The 24,282-nt window shown below is 47.3% G+C and overlaps 2 protein-coding genes across 5 annotated transcripts in view; one reads left to right on the top strand and one right to left on the bottom strand.

The window, feature by feature from the left end:
* DIS3 (DIS3 exosome endoribonuclease and 3''-5'' exoribonuclease) overlaps positions 1-14,202 on the bottom strand; it is a 41,491-nt gene extending 27,289 nt beyond the window's left edge. The window contains exons 1-4 of one of the 2 annotated variants that reach the window (XM_077297249.1): positions 14,066-14,125; positions 10,040-10,117; positions 9,692-9,924; positions 8,240-8,397 (exon numbers count right to left, since the gene is read on the bottom strand). In XM_077297249.1, coding sequence (XP_077153364.1) covers positions 8,240-8,397; positions 9,692-9,910 — 377 coding nt within the window. In that variant the 5' untranslated portion in view covers positions 9,911-9,924; positions 10,040-10,117; positions 14,066-14,125. Of the gene's footprint in view, positions 1-8,239; positions 8,398-9,691; positions 9,925-10,039; positions 10,118-14,064 lie in introns of both variants that reach the window. The other variant, XM_077297248.1, reaches the window with a different exon arrangement.
* PIBF1 (progesterone immunomodulatory binding factor 1) overlaps positions 14,193-24,282 on the top strand; it is a 283,033-nt gene continuing 272,943 nt past the window's right edge. The window contains exon 1 of one of the 3 annotated variants that reach the window (XM_077297253.1): positions 14,193-14,245. The gene's annotated coding sequence lies outside the window, so the exon portion shown is untranslated. Of the gene's footprint in view, positions 14,246-14,405; positions 14,534-24,282 lie in introns of those variants that run through there. The other 2 variants (XM_077297252.1, XM_077297251.1) reach the window with 2 other exon arrangements.

The following is a 24,282-nucleotide window of genomic DNA, read 5'->3' as shown; positions in this document are numbered from 1 at the left end:
GATGGCCATCAGCGCCGCCATGATCTTCGTGAAAACTCTTGGGGTGGTTGCAAGACCGAACGGCAGGGCGACGAACTGAAAATGTTCCTGAAGCACTGCAAAGCGCAGGTATCGGTGATGTCCCGGGAATATCGGAACATGGAGGTAGGCGTCCTGAATATCTATGGAGCACAGAAGTTCCTGAGCCTCCATGGAAGCAATTACTGAATGAAGGGATTCCATCCTGAAGTGCTTCAGACGGACTCTCTTGTTCAGCAATTTAACCCCTTCACCCCCAAGGGTGGTTTTTGCACGTTAATGACCGGGCCAATTTTTACAATTCTGACCACTGTCCCTTTATGAGGTTATAACTCTGGAACGCTTCAACGGATCCCAGTGATTCTGACATTGTTTTCTCGTGACATATTGTACTTCATGATAGTGGTAAAAATTCTGTGATAGTACCTGCGTTTATTTGTGAAAAAAACGGAAATTTGGCGAAAATTTCAAAAATTTCGCAATTTTCCAACTTTGAATTTTTATGCAATTAAATCACAGAGATATGTCACACAAAATACTTAATAAGTAACATTTCCCACATGTCTACTTTACATCAGCACAATTTTGGAACCAAAATTTTTTTTTGTTAGGGAGTTATAAGGGTTAAAAGTTGACCAGCAATTTCTCATTTTTACAACACCATTTTTTTTTTAGGGACCACATCTCATTTGAAGTCATTTTGAGGGGTCTATATGATAGAAAATACCCAAGTGTGACACCATTCTAAAAACTGCACCCCTCAAGGTGCTCAAAACCATATTCAAGAAGTTTATTAACCCTTCTGGTGTTTCACAGGAATTTTTGGAATGTTTAAATAAAAATGAACATTTAACTTTTTTTCACAAAAAATTTACTTCAGCTCCAATTTGTTTTATTTTACCAAGGGTAACAGGAGAAAATGGACCCCAAAAGTTGTTGTACAATTTGTCCTGAGTACGCCGATACCCCATATGTGGGGGTAAACCACTGTTTGGGCGCATGACAGAGCTCGGAAGCGAAGGAGCGCCATTTGACTTTTCAATGCAAAATTGACTGGAATTGAGATGGGACGCCATGTTGCGTTTGGGGAGCCCCTGATGTGCCTAAACATTGAAACCCCCCACAAGTGACATCATTTTGGAAAGTAGACCCCCTAAGGAACTTATCAAGAGGTGTGGTGAGCACTTTGACCCACCAAGTGCTTCACAGAAGTTTATAATGCAGAACCATAAAAATAAAAAATCATATTTTTTCACAAAAATTATCTTTTCACCCCCAATTTTTTATTTTCACAAGGGTAAGAGAAGAAATTGGACCCCAAAAGTTGTTGTACAATTTGTCCTGAGTACGCTGATATCCCATATGTGGGGGTAAACCACTGTTTGGGCGCATGGGAGACCTCGGAAGGGAAGGAGCGCCGTTTGACTTTTCAATGCAAAATTGACAGGAATTGAGATGGGACGCCATGTTGCGTTTGGAGAGCCACTGATGTGCCTAAACATTTAAACCCCCCACAAGTGGCACCATTTTGGAAAGTAGACCCCCTAAGGAACTTATCTAGATGTGTTTAGAGCGCTTTGACCCACCAAGGGCTTCACAGAAGTTTATAATGCAGAGCCGTAAAAATAAAACAAACATTTTTTCCCACCAAAATTATTTTTTTAGCCCCCAGTTTTGTATTTTCCCGAGGGTAGCAGGAGAAATTGGACCCCAAAATTTGTTGTCCAAGTTGTCCTGAGTGCGATGATACACCATATGTGGGGAGAACCACTGTTTGGGCGCATGGGAGGGCTCGGAAAGGAAGGAGCGTCATTTGGAATGCAGACTTAGATGGAATGGTCTGCAGGTGTCACATTGCGTTTGCAGAGCCCCTAATGTACCTAAACAGTAGAAACCCCCCACAAGTGACACCATGTTGGAAACTAGACCCCCCAAGGAACTTATCTAGATGTGTTGTAAGAACTTTAAACCCCCAAGTGTTTCACTACAGTTTATAACGCAGAGCCGTGAAAATAAAAAATCTTTTTTTTTTCCCCACAAAAATTATTTTTTAGCCCCCAGTTTTGTATTTTCCCAGGGGTAACAGGAGAAATTGGACCCCAAAGGTTGTTGTCCTATTTGTCCTGAGTACGCTGATACCCCATATGTTGGGGTAAACCCCTGTTTGGGCACACGGGAGAGCTCGGAAGGGAAGGAGCACTGTTTTACTTTTTCAACGCAGAATTGGCTGGAATTGAGATCGGACGCCATGTCGCGTTTGGAGAGCCCCTGATGTGCCGAAACAGTGGAAAACCCCCAATTATAACTTAAACCCTAATCCAAACACACCCCTAACCCTAATCCCAACAGTAACCCTAACCACACCTCTAACCCTGACACACCCCTAACCCTAATCCCAACCCTATTCCCAACCGTAAATGTAATCTAAACCCTAACCGTAACTTTAGCCCCAACCCTAACCCTAACTTTAGCCCCAACCCTAACTGTAGCCTTAACCCTAGCCCCAACCCTAACCCTAACCCTAGCCCTAATGGGAAAATGGAAATAAATACATTTTTTTTATTTTTCCCTAACTAAGGGGGTGATGAAGGGGGGTTTGATTTACTTTTATAGCGAGTTTTTTAGCGGATTTTTATCATTGGCAGCCGTCACACACTGAAAGACGCTTTTTATTGCAAAAAATATTTTTTGCGTTACCACATTTTGAGAGCTATAAATTTTCCATATTTTGGTCCACAGAGTCATGTTAGGTCTTGTTTTTTGCGGGACGAGTTGACATTTTTATTGGTAACATTTTTGGGCACGTCACATTTTTTGATCGCTTTTTATTCCGATTTTTGTGAGGCAGAATGACCAAAAACCAGCTATTCATGAATTTCTTTTAAGGGAGGCGTTTATACCGTTCCGCGTTTGGTAAAATTGATAAAGCAGTTTTATTCGTCGGGTCAGTACGATTACAGCGATATCTCATTTATATTATTTTTTTATGTTTTGGCGCTTTTATACGATAAAAACTATTTTATGGAAAAAATAATTATTTTTGCATCGCTTTATTCTCAGGACTATAACTTTTTTATTTTTTTGCTGATCATGCTGTATGGCGGCTCGTTATTTGCGGGACAAGATGACGCTTTCAGCGGTACCATGGTTATTTATATCTGTCTTTTTGATCGCGTGTTATTCCACTTTTTGTTCGGCGGTATGATAATAAAGCGTTGTTTTTTGCCTCGTTTTTTTTTTTTTTTTTTTTTTCTTACGGTGTTTACTGAAGGGGTTAACTAGTGGGCCAGTTTTATAGGTCGGGTCGTTACGGACGCGGCGATACTAAATATGTGTACTTTTATTGTTTTTTTTTTATTATTTAGATAAAGAAATGTATTTATGGGAATAATATTTTTTTTTTTTTTCATTATTTTGGAATATTTTTTTTTATTTTTTTTTACACATTTGGAAATTTTTTTCTTTACTTTTTTACTTTGCCCCAGGGGGGGACAATACAGATCGGTGATCTGCCAGTTTGCATAGCACTCTGACAGATCACCGATCTGAGAGAAGTGCAGGCTGCTTCACAGTGCCTGCTCTGAGCAGGCTTCTGTGAAGCCACCTCCCTCCCTGCAGGACCCGGATCCGCGGCCATCTTGGATCCGGGTCTGGAGCAGGCAGGGAGGGAGGGAGGTAAGACCCTCGCAGCAACGCGATCACATCGCGTTGCTGAGGGGGGCTCAGGGAAGCCCGCAGGGAGCCCCCTCCCTGCGCGATGCTTCCCTGCACCGCCGGCACATCGCGATCATGTTTGATCGCGGTGTGCCGGGGGTTAATGTGCCAGGGGCGGTCCGTGACCGCTCCTGGCACATAGTGCCGGATGTCAGCTGCGATAGGCAGCTGACACCCGGCCGCGATCGGCCGCGCTCCCCCTGTGAGCGCCGCCGATCGCGCTGGACGTACTATCCCGTCCGTGGTCATGGGGGCCCACCCCACCTCGACGGGATAGTACGTCCGATGTCAGAAAGGGGTTAAGATCCAGAATGGGACGCACCCTGCCGTCTTTTTTCGGTACCACAAAAAGGTTTGAATAGAAACCTGTGAACCGTTCTTTTTCTGGGACGGGAACGATTACCCCGGATTTGAGGAGAGACGCGATGGCTGCGAAGAAACCCGGAACTAGAGCGGGGTCTCTTGGAGGTCGGGATTCGAAGAAACGATCCCGGGGTTGTGAAACGAACTCTATCTTGTATCCCGAGGATACAACTTCCCTGACCCATGCGTCCTCTACCGAGGAAATCCAGACGTCCCTGAAGAATAGGAGACGGCCGCCCAGCCTGGGAGGTGGGCTGACGACTAGCCGAGAGTCATGCCGAGGTGGTTCTTCCAGTCCTGGACCTGGAGGATCTACCCTGGGAGTAGCGAGGACGCCAGGAAGGAGTGGGCCTAAAGGATACCATCTTCTTCTCTTGACGTGCCTGTGGCCTCTGTTGCTGCTGGGAGAAGGAATTTGATGCCGCGAAGCGCCGAAAAGACCGAAATTGACGTCTAGGAGGAGGGCGACGAGGCTTGGCCTGGGGAAGAAGGGAACTTGTGCCCCCTGTAGCATCCTTAATGATTTGGTCCAGCTTAAAACCAAAGAGACGAGACCCCTGAAAAGGCAGGCTGGTAAGGGACTTTTTAGGAGACAAATCCGCCTGCCAGGCCTTAAGCCAAATGGTCCGGCGGATGGCAACCGCGTTGATGGACGCCTGAGCCGCACAAGACGCGGTGTCCAGGGAGGCAGAGACCAGATAGTCACCCGCGTGAGAAATCTGGTTGGCAAGTTTCGCCAGTTGTCCGGGTGGAGCCCCGTCCAGGATGCCCTGACGGAGCTGTTTGGCCCATTTGGATATGGATTTTGAAACCCAAGTGGAAGCAAAGGCCGGGCAAAGACTAGCTGAGGCCGCTTCAAAGGCTGACTTCGCAAAAGATTCTATGACTCTATCGTTAGAATCCTTCAGAGATGCTCCGCCGGACAGTGGGAGGACTGTGTTGGTGGACAGTCTGGAAACTGGAGGGTCCACCGAAGGAGAAGCAGTCTAATTAGCGGTGAGCTCCAGAGAAAAGGGATATAAAACGCCAAGTCGCTTTCCTCTCTGAAAGCGTCTGGTCGGGTTCTCTCTTTCTCTGGTCATAATCTCCTCGAATTCCGGGTGAGGAGCGAAAAACTTGGACGGTGGTTTAGCCCGCCTAAACAAAACTGCCTGATCTGCGGGTTCCGTAGAGGACTCCTTGATGCCACAGGTTAGATTTATCGCTCCAATGAGATTCTGAACCATATCCCTCATGGTAGCGATTTGGTTCGAATCCAGCTCCGAAACATCCTCCGAAAGCGCATCAGAGAACGCCTCGCCTGACTCAGGAGAGGAGGATCGGGAGGACGCCGAACGAAGAGGAGGACCGAGTGGTGAGATGGAGCGAGAAGAGGACTCAAACCGACGTTCCTATCTGGACCTTTTACGGATAATCAAAGAAGGCTCGGGCGGAGGCTGCTGCGACTCGCTGGCTACTGCAGGGGTCTGCAGAGGTAATCGGTCCAGCACGGACACCAGGGTTTGAGACACCCGTGTTAGATCGGCCACCGACTGTGACAGAGAGGAAGCCCAGCCTAGGATGGAGGTATCACTCTCAGGCGGATCGGCCGGGGGATCCTGGGCGGTGGGAACAATCGGGTTGCTGCAGGCCTGACAGAGCAGAGAGGACTGACCTGAGGGAAGTTTGCTGTTACAGGACGAACATGCAAAGTACTTGACTAAGGTAGAAGAGGAAGAAGTAAGAGGACGAGAGCGGCCCCCTTTAGAGTTAGACATATTGAGAGGTCCCTGAAGAAAATGCCAGCGGATTAGGGGACAGTGGGGCAGAGGGGGGTGTCAGTCTGCAGTGCAGAGCTACTCACGGCAGACGAGAAAACGGATAACAGGTTGCTGCCGGCCTGGATGTCCCACTTGCGTGGATCTCCGGAGAAAAAAAGGTGGAGGTCCCGCCCTGCGGCCTCTGGTGCTGCAATCCGCGCAGATGGTGTGCTGTGCCCCCAGAAAAGAGCGCTCTGCGGAGCTCTTTGGACGAAAATGCGGGGCACGTGTGAAATCTCCTGCCCTGTGAGTCAAGCAGCGGCATGGAGGAAGGGGCGGAGTCAGCCAGACCGGACTTCTGAGCACGCTTGTGTGCCAGGATCATGGTCCTGCTGAGGGATCTGAGGATACGGGGTGGCAGTACACGCCGTACTCATAGTCCGTATTATGGGACTACAGGCGTGACTGTTCACCCTGTATCCCTCCGGAAAAACCTGAAAAGAAACGACGCACATTGAGGTAGATAAGGGTCTAATGAAAGACCCGTGTCCACCTCCTACTGACACTAAGCTAAACTGAAGAGTATAATGCCGGTCGGTGGGGTGTACACTGCATAGTGTCAGCCTCCTAGTGGCAGCAGCATACACCCATGGTTCCTGTGTCCCCCAATTATTATTATTATTATTTATTTATATAGCACCATTAATTCCATGGTGCTGTACATGAGAAGGGGTTACATCAAAATACAAATATCACTTACAGTAAACAAAACTAACAATGACAGACTGGTACAGAGGGAAGAGGACCCTGCCCTTGCAGGCTTACATTCTACAGGATTATGGGGAAGGAGACAGTAGGTCGAGGGTTGCAGTAGCTCCAATGGTGTTGAGGTGGCTGTGTGGTCATTACAGGCTGTAAGCTTCTTTGAAGAGATGGGTTTTCAGGTTTCTTTTGAAGGATCCAAAAGTAGTGGATAACCGGATGTGTTGGGGCACTGAATTCCAGAGGATGGGTGATATTCGGGAGAAGTCTTGGATGCGATTGGGTGAGGAGCGAATAAGTGTGGAGGAGAGGAGGAGGTCTTGGGAGGACCGGAGATTACGTGAGGGAAGATATTGAGAGATTAGTGTGGAAATATACGGAGGAGAAAGATTATGGGTGGCTTTGTAGACCATGAGATCTACATCCGTAGTGCCCTACCATAGACAAATCTGATGACGTTCTGATGCAGAGACCATTCTGCTGCTGCAAGACCCTTGCAACTGAGAAAGTCAGCAGCCCAATTGTCTACACCGAGATTGACGAAACTATGTTCACTGCCCAAAGAAGGATCTTGGAGTCTTCGGTCATTGCCAAAGGACTCCGGGTTCCTAACTGGCGGTTGACATATGCCAACACCGTGGCGTTGTCTGTTTGGACTCGAACTGTTAGGCCCCTGAGAAGGACCTGCCAGTGGAGAAGAGACAGAAGCATGGCTCTGATCTTGAGAATGTTGTTCGGCAGCGAAGCCTCTTCTGGCAACCTATGGCTCTGGCATCCATTGTAATCACTTGCCAGTGGATATGAAGAAAGGACAGCCACTAGTTTAGGGACCCCCGGATCCGAGAACAAAATCCAGAACTGGGCAATCCAGCTTGAGGACAGACCTGTTCTATTGTGACAGAATGGTCTGTGGAAGTGTCTTAGTGCAAAACTGGGTGAAGGGTATCGTCTCTGTAGCTGCAACCATACTGCCCAGAACTGCCACAGACAATTGAATGGACAGAGATAGCGGACCTGAAGAGAGCTAGTCTCTTTCCTTGGGGAGAAAGACCTTCCCCTAAAGAGTGTGGAAAAGTATGCCCAAGAAAATCAGATGCTGGGTCGGGACTAAGCAGGATTTTGACTTGTTAACAATCCAGCCAAGCCGAGACAGGGTGTAGAGAGTGATGGACAGGCTTTCTTGGGACGAGAGGCGATGAGAGGCAATAAAGAAAATCTTAGTTCACAGAGCAGATTCATCTATGGTCAGAAGAAGCGATTTGATCCCTCACTGCAGACAGATTTGAGCAGTTTTTGAGTGAATGACCAGTGTTGAAGACAAGAGGTGACTAATTTATGGGAAAGACATCTTAGTCAAATAAGAAAGAAAAAATTCAAGTAAATAAAAGTAAATGCTATTTAAAGTGGTTGTTTGAGATTTAGACATTTTCTCCAAATAGCCAAGAAGTGCACTTGTGTTAACCAATTAAGGACCTGGACACTTTTCTTTTTTGCATCTCCATGAGTTTCAAGAGACATAACTATTTATCCATCAACATATCTTTTGAGCTTCTGATGTTATTCTAGCACTTTCATTTAGGGGAACTGTTATACATGGTATCTAGAGCCTGTACATTAGAACAGCAATGGTTACGCGGAATTACCGATGGTGCTCATTAGTGAAAGTGTAGAAATACTTCTCAGGGTTATTAGTCATATCTCGTATTCGCTTGTATACTGGTGCGCTCCGACTCCTCACTTCCTGGAGAACGGTCTGCAATAAGATCACATTCTGGATGACCGGGTCTTCTAGGATGTCAACCTAAACACAAAAAGGAAAACAAATGTTTTTTCTAAACGTTTATGCAAATAAAAGATTGAGGAATTCAAATTATACAGAACTTAGCATAAGACGCTCATGGTAAAAGGTGATGTCAGGCAGTAAAAAATATATTTTAGGGGTGTACTTATTCAAAATAATGAATGGAAGCATATCGATCGAGACCAGGCCACTCCAGAGGTCTGCAGAGCTCCAGTCGGAAGTCACAGCAACGCTGCAGACAATTACAGGCTGCAGTGGTGCTGTAGTTTCTGAACAGGACAGACATCGCTTTCAGATCCACCGCGTGCTTGAAAGTGAGTATCGCATTATTTTTAATCAAGCCTTACCTAAAATATATATTTTTTCATGGTAGGACAACCCCTTTAATTTATAGATCGTAAAGGGGTTTCTCATTATCATGCAACAGAGCAATGTACTTCTTAAAACTCATCCCCGTTCACAAGAACTGATGTATTTCTAATGTTACAGTTTACTGATCATTGCCAGGGTTACCAACCACCAAGCAGAGATCCGACAAGCGCCAGTACCACCGTGCTTCTCTGAGTGCAGTGTGCGACAATGCTGCTGGTCCGAGCTGTCAATCATTCAGTATTACACCCCCCCTGGCAAGCAGGAAGGTGGGAGACAGGAAACGGTGCGCTCCAGAATATCAGCACGAGAACAGCTCTCAAACCTTCTGCTTGGCGCATTCAGACCCAAAACAAGACTTCACATTTTAGAATACGGCACTATAAATCTTTTTTCTGCAGGACAAGTGGGGCGTTGGATCGGAGCAGATATCAAATTTCATAGGTCTTGTTTAGGTAAGAAGGAAAACAGAAACAAATAGCAGGTCCTCCTTCAGATTTTTCATCATCCAAAATTAAATCCTCTAATGCTCCTGTGACTAGTAATGAAAACTGTATAATGTGTGCAACGTAAAGCCGAGAATGAAGGCGCTCTTCTTATTTTAAAGGGGTTTTCTTAAGATAATTCAGACTGCTGAATTGTGAGTGTACAATGCGCACTGTCACAATCGCGGCATTTGTGGGCCTGTCACATGATCAGATGTATGAGATTAGCATTTCTCAGGACGTTCTACAGAAAAAGTAATAAATATACATTCGCTAAAGGAGTGTCCATACCAATACTTCCATATGTCAAAATAGTTTGATATTTAAAATATTAATAAATGTGTGTGGGGGGTGGGAGGGGGCATGAGTGGGTTAAAAAAACATTGTCCAGTATACTAAAATCTTTGCATAGTAGAAGAGACTGGAAGATGAGTTCTTACCTGGTGAAGTAACACATTGGTGTCTGGTAATATGTAATGGGGGGATTCACAGAGAGAGCTCTGCAGGACGGGCTCCATCTGCAAGACAGGGCTCTCCTGCTGGCACTCATCACATCCATGGCACCCGCAGGTAATGTCATCCCTCAGGTAATGCTCTCTGACAACTTTTAAGATGCCGCCAGAACGAGTCTTTTTCACAAAGGTCTTGGACTTTAACATCTTCCTAGTTGATCCTACAAATCAAAACGTGGAAAAAAAAGAGAAAAAAAGGAATGCAAATTATAAAGGTGGGATTACAGTAACGAACATCAATCAGTATATATGTGGGGCGATGCTGACGTCACTCACCCTGCTTCTATCACCGCCCCCTGATGACATCTCATATTAATGAACAAGGCAGCGATCACCGATACTGGCACAGGACTCAGTCAGAGGACGTGGGAACAGAAACTGTGGTAAGAATCTGCAGTGCCGCCCCCAGATTACATCATATTCCAGAAAGGGTGATAAAAGCTGCAGAGAAGTGACTGGGGGGGGGGGCATCCTGCTGTGACAACCTATTTAAGACTCCCCTCAAATGAAATGTCACAAGAGGTAAAGGAAAAAAAAACAAATATAGGGAATAGCAAGGTAAGGAGAATGGGAGGGAATTGTATAATGAAGCTAATTACAAAAGTGGTTACAGCTTAAAGGCAGGTATTTATAAGAGGGCATTACAGGTATCGGACAACCCCCTTAATAGCCTGTTTAGTCAGGCTGATCAAAATAATAATGCGAGAACTGAACTGATAGTAGTTGGCTGCCAAGAGCAATGGTCGTTCACCCGATTAAATGGCATTTTGCTTCTTGGTCAGGTGATCAGTTACCTGTTTACACAGCACCAATATCGAGAAATTTGCATTTGTAGATGCACTCGTAAATGATAAACACAGGCTACATGGACCTCAAAGGGAATCTCCAGTGAAAATAAGTTATTTCTCCACATGATAACTTATTGATTTTGTAGGGATCCGACTGCTGGGATCTGCACTGTCATAACAGGGCACTATTAGACCCACTGCAAAAGGGAGCAGATCATGGGATGCCCGACCAGCGCTCCATTCATCCTCTATGTGGATGACAGAAAATAACAAGAGCGGCACTCAGCAGCTCCATAAGCAATGCATGGTGGGTGGTGGAAAGTGCACTGTCTGTCCGTACAGTCTAAGGCCTCTTTCACATTTCCGTTGGCCCGACATACCGACGGACGATGTGCAAAATTATGCACACCGTGGGCAGCGGATGCAGTTATCCGACGCATCCGCTGCCCATTCTGAAGTCCGGGGAGGAGGGGGCGGAGTTCCGGCCACACATGCACGGTCGGAAATGGGGGATCCGATGGACGAAAAATCGTTCCCTTGAACGTTTTTTCGTCACGACGGTCCGCAAAAACACGACGCATCCGTTGCACGACGGATGCGACGTGTGGCCATCCGTCACAATCCGTCGTCAATAAAAGTCTATGGCAAAAAAACGCATCCTGCGGGCACATTTGCAGGATCCGTTTTTTTTACCAAAACGACGGATGGCAAAAAATGGAAGTGTGAAAGAGGCCTAAGGGGGCATACAGATGCCGCTGTCTGATCCTCGCAGGTCCGAGCGGACAGACTCCCGCCGATCAATAAATTATCACATACCCTGTGGACAACCCATGTCAGTCACCTTTACCAAAGTGAGAATCTGAGCTCTGTAATTCCTGACGGGTCCTGGGAAACAGCAGACCAGCCGCGCACCACACAGGACCAGCCGCGCACCACACAGGACCAGCCGCGCACCACACAGGACCAGCCGCCCACCACACAGGACCAGCCGCCCACCACACAGGACCAGCCGCCCACCACACAGGACCAGCCGCCCACCACACAGGACCAGCCGCCCACCACACAGGACCAGCCGCCCACCACACAGGACCAGCCGCCCACCACACAGGACCAGCCGCGCACCACACAGGACCAGCCGCGCACCACACAGGACCAGCCGCGCACCACACAGGACCAGCCGCCCACCACACAGGACCAGCCGCCCACCACACAGGACCAGCCGCCCACCACACAGGACCAGCCGCCCACCACACAGGACCAGCCGCCCACCACACAGGACCAGCCGCCCACCACACAGGACCAGCCGCCCACCACACAGGACCAGCCGCCCACCACACAGGACCAGCCGCCCACCACACAGGACCAGCCGCCCACCACACAGGACCAGCCGCCCACCACACGGCACCAGCCGCCCACCACACGGCACCAGCCGCCCACCACACGGCACCAGCCGCCCACCACACGGCACCAGCCGCCCACCACACGGGACCAGCCGCCCACCACACGGGACCAGCCCCCCACCACACGGGACCAGCCGCCCACCACACGGGACCAGCCGCCCACCACACGGGACCAGCCGCCCACCACACGGGACCAGCCGCCCACCACACGGGACCAGCCGCACACAACACAGGACTAGTCAACCATCAGGCAACAGGCCTGCTGGCAGTATCACAGCCTGGCATCTTGTAACAAGCGCTCATACCCGCCTGCTGGCAGTGCCACACCCTGGCATCATGTACCAGGCGCTCATACCCACCTGCTGGCAGTATCACACCCTGGCATCATGTACCAGGCGCTCATACCCACCTGCTGGCAGTATCACACCCTAGCATCATGTACCAGGCGCTCATACCCGCCTGCTGGCAGTATCACAGCCTGGCATTGTGTACCAGGCGCTCATACCCGCCTGCTGGCAGTACCACACCCTGGCATCATATAGCAGGCGCTCATATCAGCCTGCTGGCAGTACCACACCCTGGCATCTTGTACCAGGTGCTCATACTCGACTGCTGGCAGTACCACACCCTGGCATCATATACCAGGCGCTCATACCCGCCTGCTGACAGTACCAAACCCTGGCATCATATACCAGGCGCTCATATCCAACTGCTGGCAGTAACACACCCTGGCATCATGTACCAGGCGCTCATACCCACCTGCTGGCAGTACCACACCCTGGCATCATGAACCAGGCGCTCATACCCACCTGCTGGCAGTACCACAGCCTGGCATTGTGTACCAGGCGCTCATACCCGTCTGCTGGCAGTACCACAACCGGGCATCATATGTACCAGGCGCTCATACTCACCTGCTGGCAGTACCACACCCTGGCATCATATAGCAGGCGCTCATATCAGCCTGCTGGCAGTACCACACCCTGGCATCTTGTACCAGGTGCTCATACTCGACTGCTGGCAGTACCACACCCTGGCATCATATACCAGGCGCTCATACCCACCTGCTGACAGTACCAAACCCTGGCATCATATACCAGGCGCTCATATCCAACTGCTGGCAGTAACACACCCTGGCATCATGTACCAGGCGCTCATACCCACCTGCTGGCAGTACCACACCCTGGCATCATGAACCAGGCGCTCATACCCGCCTGCTGGCAGTACCACACCCTGGCATCATATAGCAGGCGCTCATATCAGCCTGCTGGCAGTACCACACCCTGGCATCTTGTACCAGGTGCTCATACTCGACTGCTGGCAGTACCACACCCTGGCATCATATACCAGGCGCTCATACCCGCCTGCTGACAGTACCAAACCCTGGCATCATATACCAGGCGCTCATATCCAACTGCTGGCAGTAACACACCCTGGCATCATGTACCAGGCGCTCATACCCACCTGCTGGCAGTACCACAGCCTGGCATTGTGTACCAGGCGCTCATACCCGTCTGCTGGCAGTACCACAACCGGGCATCATATGTACCAGGCGCTCATACACGTCTGCTGGCAGTACCATAGCCTGGCATCATGTACCAGGCGCTCATACCCGCCTGCTGGCAGTATCACAGCCTGGCATCATCTACCAGGTGCTTATACCCGCCTGCTGGCAGTACCATAGCCTGGCATCATGTACCAGGTGCTTATACCCGCCTGCTGGCAGTACCATAGCCTGGCATCATGTACCAGGCGCTCATACCCGCCTGCTGGCAGTACCATAGCCTGGCATCATGTACCAGGTGCTCATACCCGCCTGCTGGCAGTACCACAGCCTGGCATCATGTACCAGGCGCTCATACACGTCTGCTGGCAGTACCATAGCCTGGCATCATATACCAGGTGCTCATACCCGCCTGCTGGCAGTACCATAGCCTGGCATCATGTACCAGGTGCTCATACCCGCCTGCTGGCAGTACCACAGCCTGGCATCATGTACCAGGCGCTCATACACGTCTGCTGGCAGTACCATAGCCTGGCATCATATACCAGGTGCTCATACCCGCCTGCTGGCAGTACCATAGCCTGGCATCATGTACCAGGCGCTCATACTCACCCACAAGTACTGTATCTGTACTGTACAATAGTCCAGGCTCCACATATGGTCACTGCACGTTTCCCTTTAGTCCAGCACTGCGCATGCTCAATACCCACATGTAGAAACAGGAAGTAGTCACACAAACATCAAGCCAACGCTGCTGAGAACGAGACGTGACCCGCAAACCCGGAAGAAACTGGTGTGTAGACTTAGGAACATGTGACTAAAAAGTCCAGTTACAGATGAGATTAGTTGGAGCGGTAGTAGATGTATTAGAGACTTGTACACACAATAAAACATTCCTTGTTTATCATTTCTCTCCGTACAATATATGTAACGTGCGGTAATGAAGGGAAAGTAATGTCGGAGGCGGGGAGATGGGCGGGGTTAGGGCACGCAGGCGCACTGCAGGCCGGTACGGTTGTGTTGTGATGTGCTCAGTGCGGCGGTTGTAGAGGCGCCAGAGCCGGTGTGTAGTGCGGTGATAGTAAGTACACAGATATCGCGTATTCTCCGTCTGCTGCTGTGTACACACCTGTGGAACTACAAGTCCTAGCATGACTGTCAGGCTATGCTGGACCTTATAGTGCCTCAGCAGGAAAAGTGCATCATTGATACTGGTACTTCATATTGCTTGTGTTGTAGGAAACCTAGTGTGAGTTAAGTAATGTCTGCAGCAGTGCACAGCCCATGGCACTGAGATCTGTCACTGCTATCTGTCTACAGTTGTGCTCAAAAGTTTACATACCCCGGCAGAATTTTTGCTTTCTTGGCCTTTTTCAGAAAATATGAATGATAACACCAAAACTTTTTCTCCATTCATGGTTAGTGGTTGGGTGAAGCCATTTATTGTCAAACTGCTGTGTTTTCTCAAACATCCAAATGACCCTGATCAAAAGTTCACATACCCCATTTCTTAATACCGTGTGTTGCCTCCTCTACCATCAATGACAGCTAGAAGTCATTTGTGGTAGTTGTGGTTCTTTATTTTCTCAGGTGTAAAGCTGCCCACTCTTCTTGGCAAAAAGCCTGCAGTTCCTGTAAATTCCTGGGCTGTCTAACATGAACTGCGCGCTTGAGATCTCCCCAGAGTGGCTCAATGATATTGAGGTCAGGAGACTAAGATGGCCACTCCACAACCTTCACTTTGTTCTGCTGTAGCCAATGACAGGTCGACTTGACCTTGTGTTTTGGATCATTGTCATGTTGGAACGTCCAAGTACGTCCCATGCGCAGCTTCCGGGCTGATGAGGGCAAATCTGCCTCCACTATTTGCTGATAACTTGCTGCATTCATCTTTCCTTCAACTTTGACCTTGTTTCCTGTGCCTTTATAGTTCACACGGTCCCAAAACATGAGCGATCCACCTCCGTGCTTTACAGTAGGAATGGTGTTCCTTTCATTATAGGCCTTGTTGACCTCTCTCCAACGTAATGTTTATGATTGTGGCCAAGAAGTTCAATTTTGGTCTTATCACTCCAAATTACCTTGTTCCAGAAGTTTTGAGGCTTGTCTCTGTTCTGTTTTGCATAATGTAGGCAAGATACTTTGTGGCATTTGTTTAGTAATAGCTTTCTTCTGGTGACTCGACCATGCAGGCCATTTTTCTTCAAGTGCCTCCTTATTGTGCATCTTTAAACAGCCACACCACTAGTTTTCAGAGAGTCCTCTATTTCAGCTGATGTTATTTGTGGGTTTTTCTTTACATCCCAAACAATTTAACTGGCAGTTGTGGACTAAAGTTTTGTTGGTCTACCTGACCATGGTTTTGGTTTCACAGAGCCCCTGATTTTCCATTTGTTAATGACAGTTTAAATGCTGCTGACTGGCATTATCAATTCCTTGGATATCTTTTCGTATGCCTTTCCTGTTTTATGCAGTTCAACTACATTTTCCCCTAGATCCGATGAAAATTCTTTTGCTTTCCCCATGACACTCACAGTCCAGAAATGTCAGTGGCTGGATGAAAGATGCCAGAGTCTGTCTGGATCCCAGAAACTCACTCAGATTTTATGCACACACACTGACTACAAGCAAGCAGGTCACAGGTGAGGATGTTCCCTTTAGTAGCCATTCAAACCCATTTGTGTCAACTTCTGTGCATGTTATCAGGTCAAAATCACCAGGGTATGTGAACTTTTGATCACGGTCATTTGGATGTTTTGGGTTGTCATTATGATTTAAAAAGTGTCTCTCTCCGTTTCATTGAAGCAGCAATGCCATCCGTGATTCAACCTCCTCTTTGGGACTGCCACAACAAGTTCTTCCACTGCTTCAGAAAAATGCCAGGAGTTCAATCCTCAGCTTGTAACTTTTTATCACTGTAAATGGGTGATGAAGCAATTCCTTCAGTTCAGCAACCTGTGTCCATTGACCTTCATGTAGTGTTACCCGAGGGTTGGCCATATCTACAAGGAAGGGTTTTAGCTCAAGCAATCGCTCAATCATTAAATAAGCGCTGCCCCACCAAGTAATCCACAATTGCCCCTTTTCCAGCACATCTCTTCAAGATGGAATCAATTTTAGGGGTTCTGGCAGCAATAGTCAGTTTCCTCACTTTGCTAATCGGAGTTCCAGCATGTCTCTCTTGCAGACTATCTCTTATTGCCAGCTGCAGCGTGTGCACAACATAGCGCATGTGATGAATAGGAAAGAGGTGTGAAGCAGCTTCAACAAGATAATCTAACTGTAAAAAATCATTTTGCTGTTCTTCTGTAGTAATATCTGTTTGTTTCTCCATTACGGGGACAGGACTGTGGCCTTCCATCTCCAACATACTGAATGTGAAATGTTCTTCTAGCTGCTGTTCACCTTCGTTATTCTCATTCATCAGTTTAATTGTACTTATCATGTTTGAAGCATTATCAGTTACAATAGCAAGAACCTGTTCTATTTTGAGTTCATAATCTTTCAGAACTTTTTCTACTAAGGTCTGGAGAAACTGGCTTCTGTGATGAGCTTTAGTATCTTTTTCTTGTTGTCACAAACATATTGAACGTTGATGGCAAAACAGTTCACTCTGTGACATGTGTAGGCATCCATTTTAAGAACTACAAGGCATCTCTTGAGAGTCTTTTTATGATCTTTCTTTTGGTTAAGGGCTTCTTCAATCACTAATTTTCTAATACTTTCTCTTTTTAGAGAAACACCGAGCTTGCAGGCCATTGCTCCATTAAGAGCTGTAATGATAATGGTGCACTGTCCTTCACAACAAGCTTGATGAGCTGTCTCTTAGGGTACTGTCACACAGTGCAATTTTGATCGCTACGACGGCACGATTCGTGACGTTCTAGCGATATCGTTACGATCTCGCAGTGTCTGACACGCTACTGCGATCAGGGACCCTGCTGAGAATCGTACGTCGTAGCAGATCGTTTGAAACTTTCTTTCGTCGCTGGATCTCCCGCTGTCATCGCTGGATCGTTGTGTGTGTGACAGCGATCCAGCGATGCGTTCGCTTGTAACCAGGGTAAACATCGGGTAACTAAGCGCAGGGCCGCGCTTAGTAACCTGATGTTTACCCTGGTTACCAGCGTAAAAGTAAAAAAAAACAAACCGTACATGCTCACCATCTGATGTCCGTCAGGTCCCTTGCCGTCCGCTTCCCGCTCTGACTGTCTGCCGGCCGGAAAGTGAGAGCAGATCACAGCGGTGACGTCACTGTACGGCCGGATCTCAGTCAGAGCAGGAAGCGGACGGCAAGGGACCTGACGGACATCAGATGGTGAGCATGTACGGTTTTTTTTTTTTTACTTTTACGCTGGTAACCACGGTAAACATCGGGTTACTAAGCGCGGCCCTGCGCTTAGTAACCCGATGTTTACCCTGGTTACCCGGGGACTTCGGCATCGCTCCAGCGCCGTGATTGCAACGTGTGACCGCAGTCTACGACGCTGGAGCGATAATCATACGACGCTGCGACGTCACGAATCGTGCCGTCGTAGCGATCAAAATTGCACTGTGTGACAGTACCCTTAAACACATCTGCTATCATTGTTACTTTGTCACTTACAAAATATCTTGTAACTGATGTTTGAGATGCCCTTTCCACCTCCTTTGCCTGGCGGGAAGTGCTGGTTTCTTGGTGCGGCTGTGATCTTTTTTGATCACAGCTTTGTAAACTTCTGGGTGGCGGCATTGTAAATGTCTTTTTAGATTGGAATCTCTTGAAGGATCATTTTTATCACTACCTGAGTATGCACTGATTTTGGCATCACAGCATTTGTTTTCGTCTGGTTCACTTATACACTGATACACAAAAATTTTTTTTATCTTGAGTTACTGTGAAATGCTCAAATACAGCTGACATCATAAGATGCTTCTTACACATTTTGTAATTATGTAAATTTGCACTGAAAATAAGAATAGCATAAATCAATAGGACAGATAAGTATAAAGTTTGTAAAATATGTTGTTAGATCCGCTTCAGATCAGTTCAGCTTTTCTCTGAGCTTTCAATGTCAGGCTTGTCTCAGGGTACAGCTCACTAAATGCTTCACATCATATTTCTTTACAGTCCATGAAGAGGGGAGGAGGGAGAGAACATGTTTGTGCTGAATCATATTCCAGAACACACACCAGAAATTCATCAGAGCAGCTAATTTCTCCAAACATGAGCTAAGAGGATGAAAACAAACTAAAACATCAAGCATACACAGACAACATTTACTGGACTATAGATTTTTGCACAGTTTATTGAAACTTTAGATAAGCTTTAAGAAGTACTTACCTTAGGGTACCGTTACACTAAACGATTTACCAACGATCACGACCAGCGATACGACCTGGCCGTGATCGTTGGTAAGTCGTTGTGTGGTCGCTGGGGAGCTGTCACACAGACAGCTCTCCAGCAACTAACGATGCCGAGGTCCCCGGGTAACCAGGGTAAACATCGGGTTACTAAGCGCAGGGCCGCGCTTAGTAACCCGATGTTTACCCTGGTTACCATTGTAAAAGTAAAAAAAAAAAACAGTACATACTCACATTCCGGTGTACGTCAGGTCCCTAGCCGTCTGCTTCCCGCACTGACTGAGTGCCGGCCGTAAAGTGAAAGCAGAGCACAGCGGTGACGTCACCACTGTGCTCTGCTTTTACTTTCCGGCAGTCAGTCAGTGCGGGAAGCAGACGGCGAGGGACCTGACGGACACCGGAATGTGAGTATGTACGGTTTGTTTTTTTTACATTTACGATGGTAACCAGGGTAAACATCGGGTTACTAAGCGCGGCCCTGCGCTTAGTAACCCGATGTTTACCCTGGTTACAAGCGAACGCATCGCTGGATCGGTGTCACACACACCGATCCAGCGATGACAGCGGGAGATCCAGCGACGAAATAAAGTTCCAAACGATCTGCTACGACGTACGATTCTCAGCGGGGTCCCTGATCGCTGCTGCGTGTCAGACACAGCGATATCGTATGGATATCGCTGGAACATCACGGATCGTACCTTCGTAGCGACCAAAGTGCCACTGTGAGACAGTACCCTTACTCTTGCTTTCCTGTTCACTCCAGAAGTTCTGATATGAATGTAGGCATTCCTTCTCTGTGTTTATTTTTCCCCTTATCTGTAGAGAAGAAGCTTCACTACTTATCATGAACATAAACTGCAGCACAGATTCATCTCAGCTAAAAGTCTAGACCTTAGATCAGTTAAGGTACCGTCACATTAAGCGACGCTGCAGCGATAGCGACAGCGATGCCGATCGCTGCAGCGTCGCTGTTTGGTCGCTGGAGAGCTGTCACACAGACCGCTCTCCAGCGACCAACGATGCCGAGGTCCCCGGGTAACCAGGGTAAGCATCGGGTTGCTAAGCGCAGGGCCGCGCTTAGTAACCCGATGTTTACCCTGGTTACCAGCGTAAAAGTTAAAAAAACAAACAGTACATACTCACCAGCGCGTCCCCCAGCCTCTGCTTCCTGACACTGACTGAGCTCCGGCCCTAACAGCACAGCGGTGACGTCACCGCTGTGCTTTCACTTTCAGTTTAGGGCCGGCGCTCAGTCAGTGTCAGGAAGCAGAGGCTGGGGGACGCGCTGGTGAGTATGTGCTGTTTGTTTTTTTAACTTTTACGCTGGTAACCAGGGTAAACATCGGGTTACTAAGCGCGGCCCTGCGCTTAGTAACCCGATGTTTACCCTGGTTACCAGTGTAAAATATCGCTGGTATGGTTGCTTTTGCTGTCAAACACGGCGATACACGGCGACCTAGCGACCAAATAATGTGCAGACCTTCTAGCAGCGACCAGCAATTTCACAGCGGGATTCTGATCGCTGCTGCGTGTCAAATACAGCGATATCGCTCCCTAGGACGCTGCAACGTCACAGATCGCTGGCGACGTTGCTTAGTGTGACGGTACCTTTAGACATTTATAGGACATTTCATAACTTTCCCAAATTCTTAAGAAAAAAATATTACTCACAAACTGCATTGAACTACTGTACCAAATGTATTACGGTATATATTTTTGGAGTCGGTCCATTTTATACCGACTCCAACTCCACCAAAATGGGCTCCGACTCCGTCTCCACAGCCCTGCTTCTATCTGTCAATCATTCTGCCCTTTAGCACTTTTTCATCTGCCCGGACCCTTGGCCTAGTGCTGTATATAGCATGATCCCCGCTGTGCGGACACATTATTTCACACACTGTCTCCAGGTTTCCTATATCCTCATTCATCAGTATCATAGAGGTGAGAACATCAGGTATTTCCTGCCATAGAAACCTGTACAGTGTGAAGTACGGTAACTGCATTGCCACCTATTATTTCTATACCATTGTGGGTGCACAGTAAATGGTAAATTCTGGGAAAATGTACATATATCAGATTTTGTGGTCTGTAGTGCCTTTAGGGTGCCGCATGCACTACGTATGGCCTTCTATTTTGGGGATGTTTCCCATTGGCTTCTTTATTGAACTTGAAAATAGTTGAAAAAAAAACCCTTTTTATCAATGTATTAAAATGAGAAACATCTTTTAAAATGAAAATGGTATTTTTTGGTTAAAAATGCAGCAAAAACAGTGTCTAAAGAAGACCGTGCAATAAGGCTGTGTCAGCATGGATTGCACGGCCAAAGATCGCTTCGTGCCTCTGCTACATTGCATTATAGTAAAACAGCTCAAAATACAGATTCAAAAAGCATAGAAAAATATTCTCAGCCAGAAGCATTGCTATGCTTACTTCTCCATCAATAATATTGAGAGAATCAAAAAAATAGTGGACAAATATACCATACCACCAAAAGATGAGTACAAAGTACTCACAGACCACTATAACACTGACAATATAAAATCAATAAAGTTTATTGAAAATACACCTAAAACACATATTATACCAAGTGAGGATCTCAAAAAGACTCCGTCAAAATTCCATATATAGCAGTGGTAAGTTATCAGCACCTATCACATAGCATTGTATATTTATGTATATTAAAGTGCTTATCCCATATGCAGCTCAATGCTTACCCATTCTTAGAGTACCACTGCAAGGAACGCCCCGACGCGCGTTTCGCCCACGTGCTTTCTCAAGGGGAGTGTGTTCCTTACCCCCATCTTACCTCATTAAATATCCCTTGTAATTTCAAACCAGCCAGTAAAATGCTTCACATGGGAAGACTCTCCACCATACTGACAGGTGCATCGAGTCCGGTGTACATCGGAGGAAATGCCTCCTTGACCTCATTTGACGCACACCGGAAGTTTCATAGAGATCTTCGTCGATGCAGGAGCAAAAAGGTGGGCGAGTGCGCATGCGTATACCAGCGCCATCTTTAAGAAGTCCTACGGAGGATGCCATATTTCTTTAGTCAAGAGAGTAATCATGAATAAGTAAATGCGCCTGCGCTTACCGGCGCCATCTTTAACCCCTTCCCCATATTTGACGTACTATCCCGTCGAGGTGGGGTGGGCCCGTATGACCGCCGACGGGATAGTACGTCATACGCGATCGGCCGCGCTCACGGGGGGAGCGCGGCCGATCGCGGCCGGGTGTCAGCTGCATATCGCATATCACGGACCGCCCCCGGCACATTAACCCCCGGCACACCGCGATCAAACATGATCGCGATGTGCCGGCGGTGCAGGGAAGCATCGCGCAGGGAGGGGGCTCCCTGCGGGCTTCCCTGAGCCCCCCGCAGCAACGCGATGTGATCGCGTTGCTGCGAGGGTCTTACCTCCCTCCCTGCCTGCTCCAGACCCGGATCCAAGATGGCCGCGGATCCGGGTCCTGCAGAGAGGGAGGTGGCTTCACAGAAGCCTGCTCAGAGCAGGCACTGTGAAGCAGCCTGCACTTCTCGCAGATCGGTGATCTGTCAGAGTGCTATGCAAACGGGCAGATCACCGATCTGTATTGTCCCCCCCTGGGGCAAAGTAAAAAAGTTAAAAAAAAAAATTCCAAATGTGTAAAAAAAAAAAAAATAAAAAATAAAAAAAAAAATATTCCAAAATAATGAAAAAAAAAAAAATATTATTCCCATAAATACATTTCTTTATCTAAATAATAAAAAAAAAAACAATAAAAGTACACATATTTAGTATCGCCGCGTCTGTAACGACCCGACCTATAAAACTGGCCCACTAGTTAACCCCTTCAGTAAACACCGTAAGAAAAAAAAAAAAAAAACGAGGCAAAAAACAACGCTTTATTATCATACTGCCGAACAAAAAGTGGAATAACACGCGATCAAAAAGACTGCTATAAATAAACATAGTACCGCTGAAAACGTCATCTTGTCCCGCAAAAAACGAGCCGCCATACAGCATCATCAGCAAAAAAATAAAAAAGTTATAGTCCTGAGAATAAAGCGATACCAAAATAATTATTTTTTCTATAAAATAGTTTTTATCGTATAAAAGTGCCAAAACATAAAAAAATGATAGAAATGAGATATCGCTGTAATCGTACTGACCCGACGAATAAAACTGCTTTATCAGTTTTACCAAACGCGGAACGGTATAAACGCCTCCCCCAAAAGAAATTCATGAATAGCTGGCTTTTGATCACTCTGCCTCACAAAAATCGGAATAAAAAGCGATCAAAAAATGTCACGTGTCCGAAAATGTTACCAATAAAAACGTCAACGCGTCCCGCAAAAAACAAGATCTCACATGACTCTGTGGACTCAAATATGGAAAAATTACAGCTCTCAAAATGTGGTAACGCAAAAAATATTTTTTGCAATGAAAAGCGTCTTTCAGTGTGTGACGGCTGCCAATCATAAAAATCCGCTAAAAAACCCGCTATAAAAGTAAATCAAACCCCCCTTCATCACCCCCTTAGTTAGGGAAAAATAAAAAAATTAAAAAATGTATTTATTTCCATTTTCCGGTTAGTGTTAGGGCTAGAGTTAGGACTAGAGTTAGGGCTAGGGTTAGGGCAAGAGTTAGGGCTAGTGTTACGGCTAGTGTTACGGCTAGTGTTACGGCTAGTGTTACGGCTAGTGTTACGGCTAGTGTTACGGCTAGTGTTACGGCTAGTGTTAGGGTTAGTGATAGGGCTAGGGTTATTGCTAGGGTTAGGGCTAGAGTTGGGGCTAGGGTTGGGGCTACAGTTAGGGTTGGGGCTAAAGATAGGGTTAGGGTTTGGATTACATTTACGGTTGGGAATAGGGTTGGGTGTGTCTGGGTTAGAGGAGTGGTTAGGGTTACTGTTGGGATTAGGGTAAGGGGTGTGTTTGGATTAGGGTTTCAGTTATAATTGGGGGGTTTCCACTGTTTAGGCACATCAGGGGCTTTCCAAACGGGATATGGCATCCGATCTGAATTCCAGCCAATTCTGCGTTGAAAAAGGAAAACAGTGCTCCTTCCCTTCCGAGCTCTCCCGTGTGCCCAAACAGGGGTTTACCCCAACATATGGGGTATCAGCGTACTCAGGACAAATTGGACATCATCTTTTGGGGTCCAATTTCTCCTGCTACCCTTGGGAAAATACAAAACTGGGGGCCAAAAAATAAGTTTTGTGGGAAAAAAAAAGATTTTTTATTTTCACGGCTCTGCGTTGTAAACTGTACTGAAACACTTGGGGGTTCAAAGTTCTCACAACACATCTAGATAAGTTCCTTGGGGGGTCTAGTTTCCGATATGGGGTCACTTGTGGGGGGTTTGTACTGTTTGGGTACATCAGGGGCTCTGCTAATGCAACGTGACGCCTGCAGACCAATCCATTTAAGTCTGCATTCCAAATGGCGCTCCTTCCCTTCCGAGCTCTGTCATGCGCCCAAACAGTGGTTCCCCCCCACAT

This window comes from Ranitomeya variabilis, chromosome 3 (genome assembly GCF_051348905.1).
Source record: "Ranitomeya variabilis isolate aRanVar5 chromosome 3, aRanVar5.hap1, whole genome shotgun sequence".
Taxonomy (NCBI): domain Eukaryota; kingdom Metazoa; phylum Chordata; class Amphibia; order Anura; family Dendrobatidae; genus Ranitomeya; species Ranitomeya variabilis.
The sequence above is the reverse complement of the archived record's forward strand: the minus strand, read 5'-3'. Positions and strand labels throughout refer to the sequence as shown.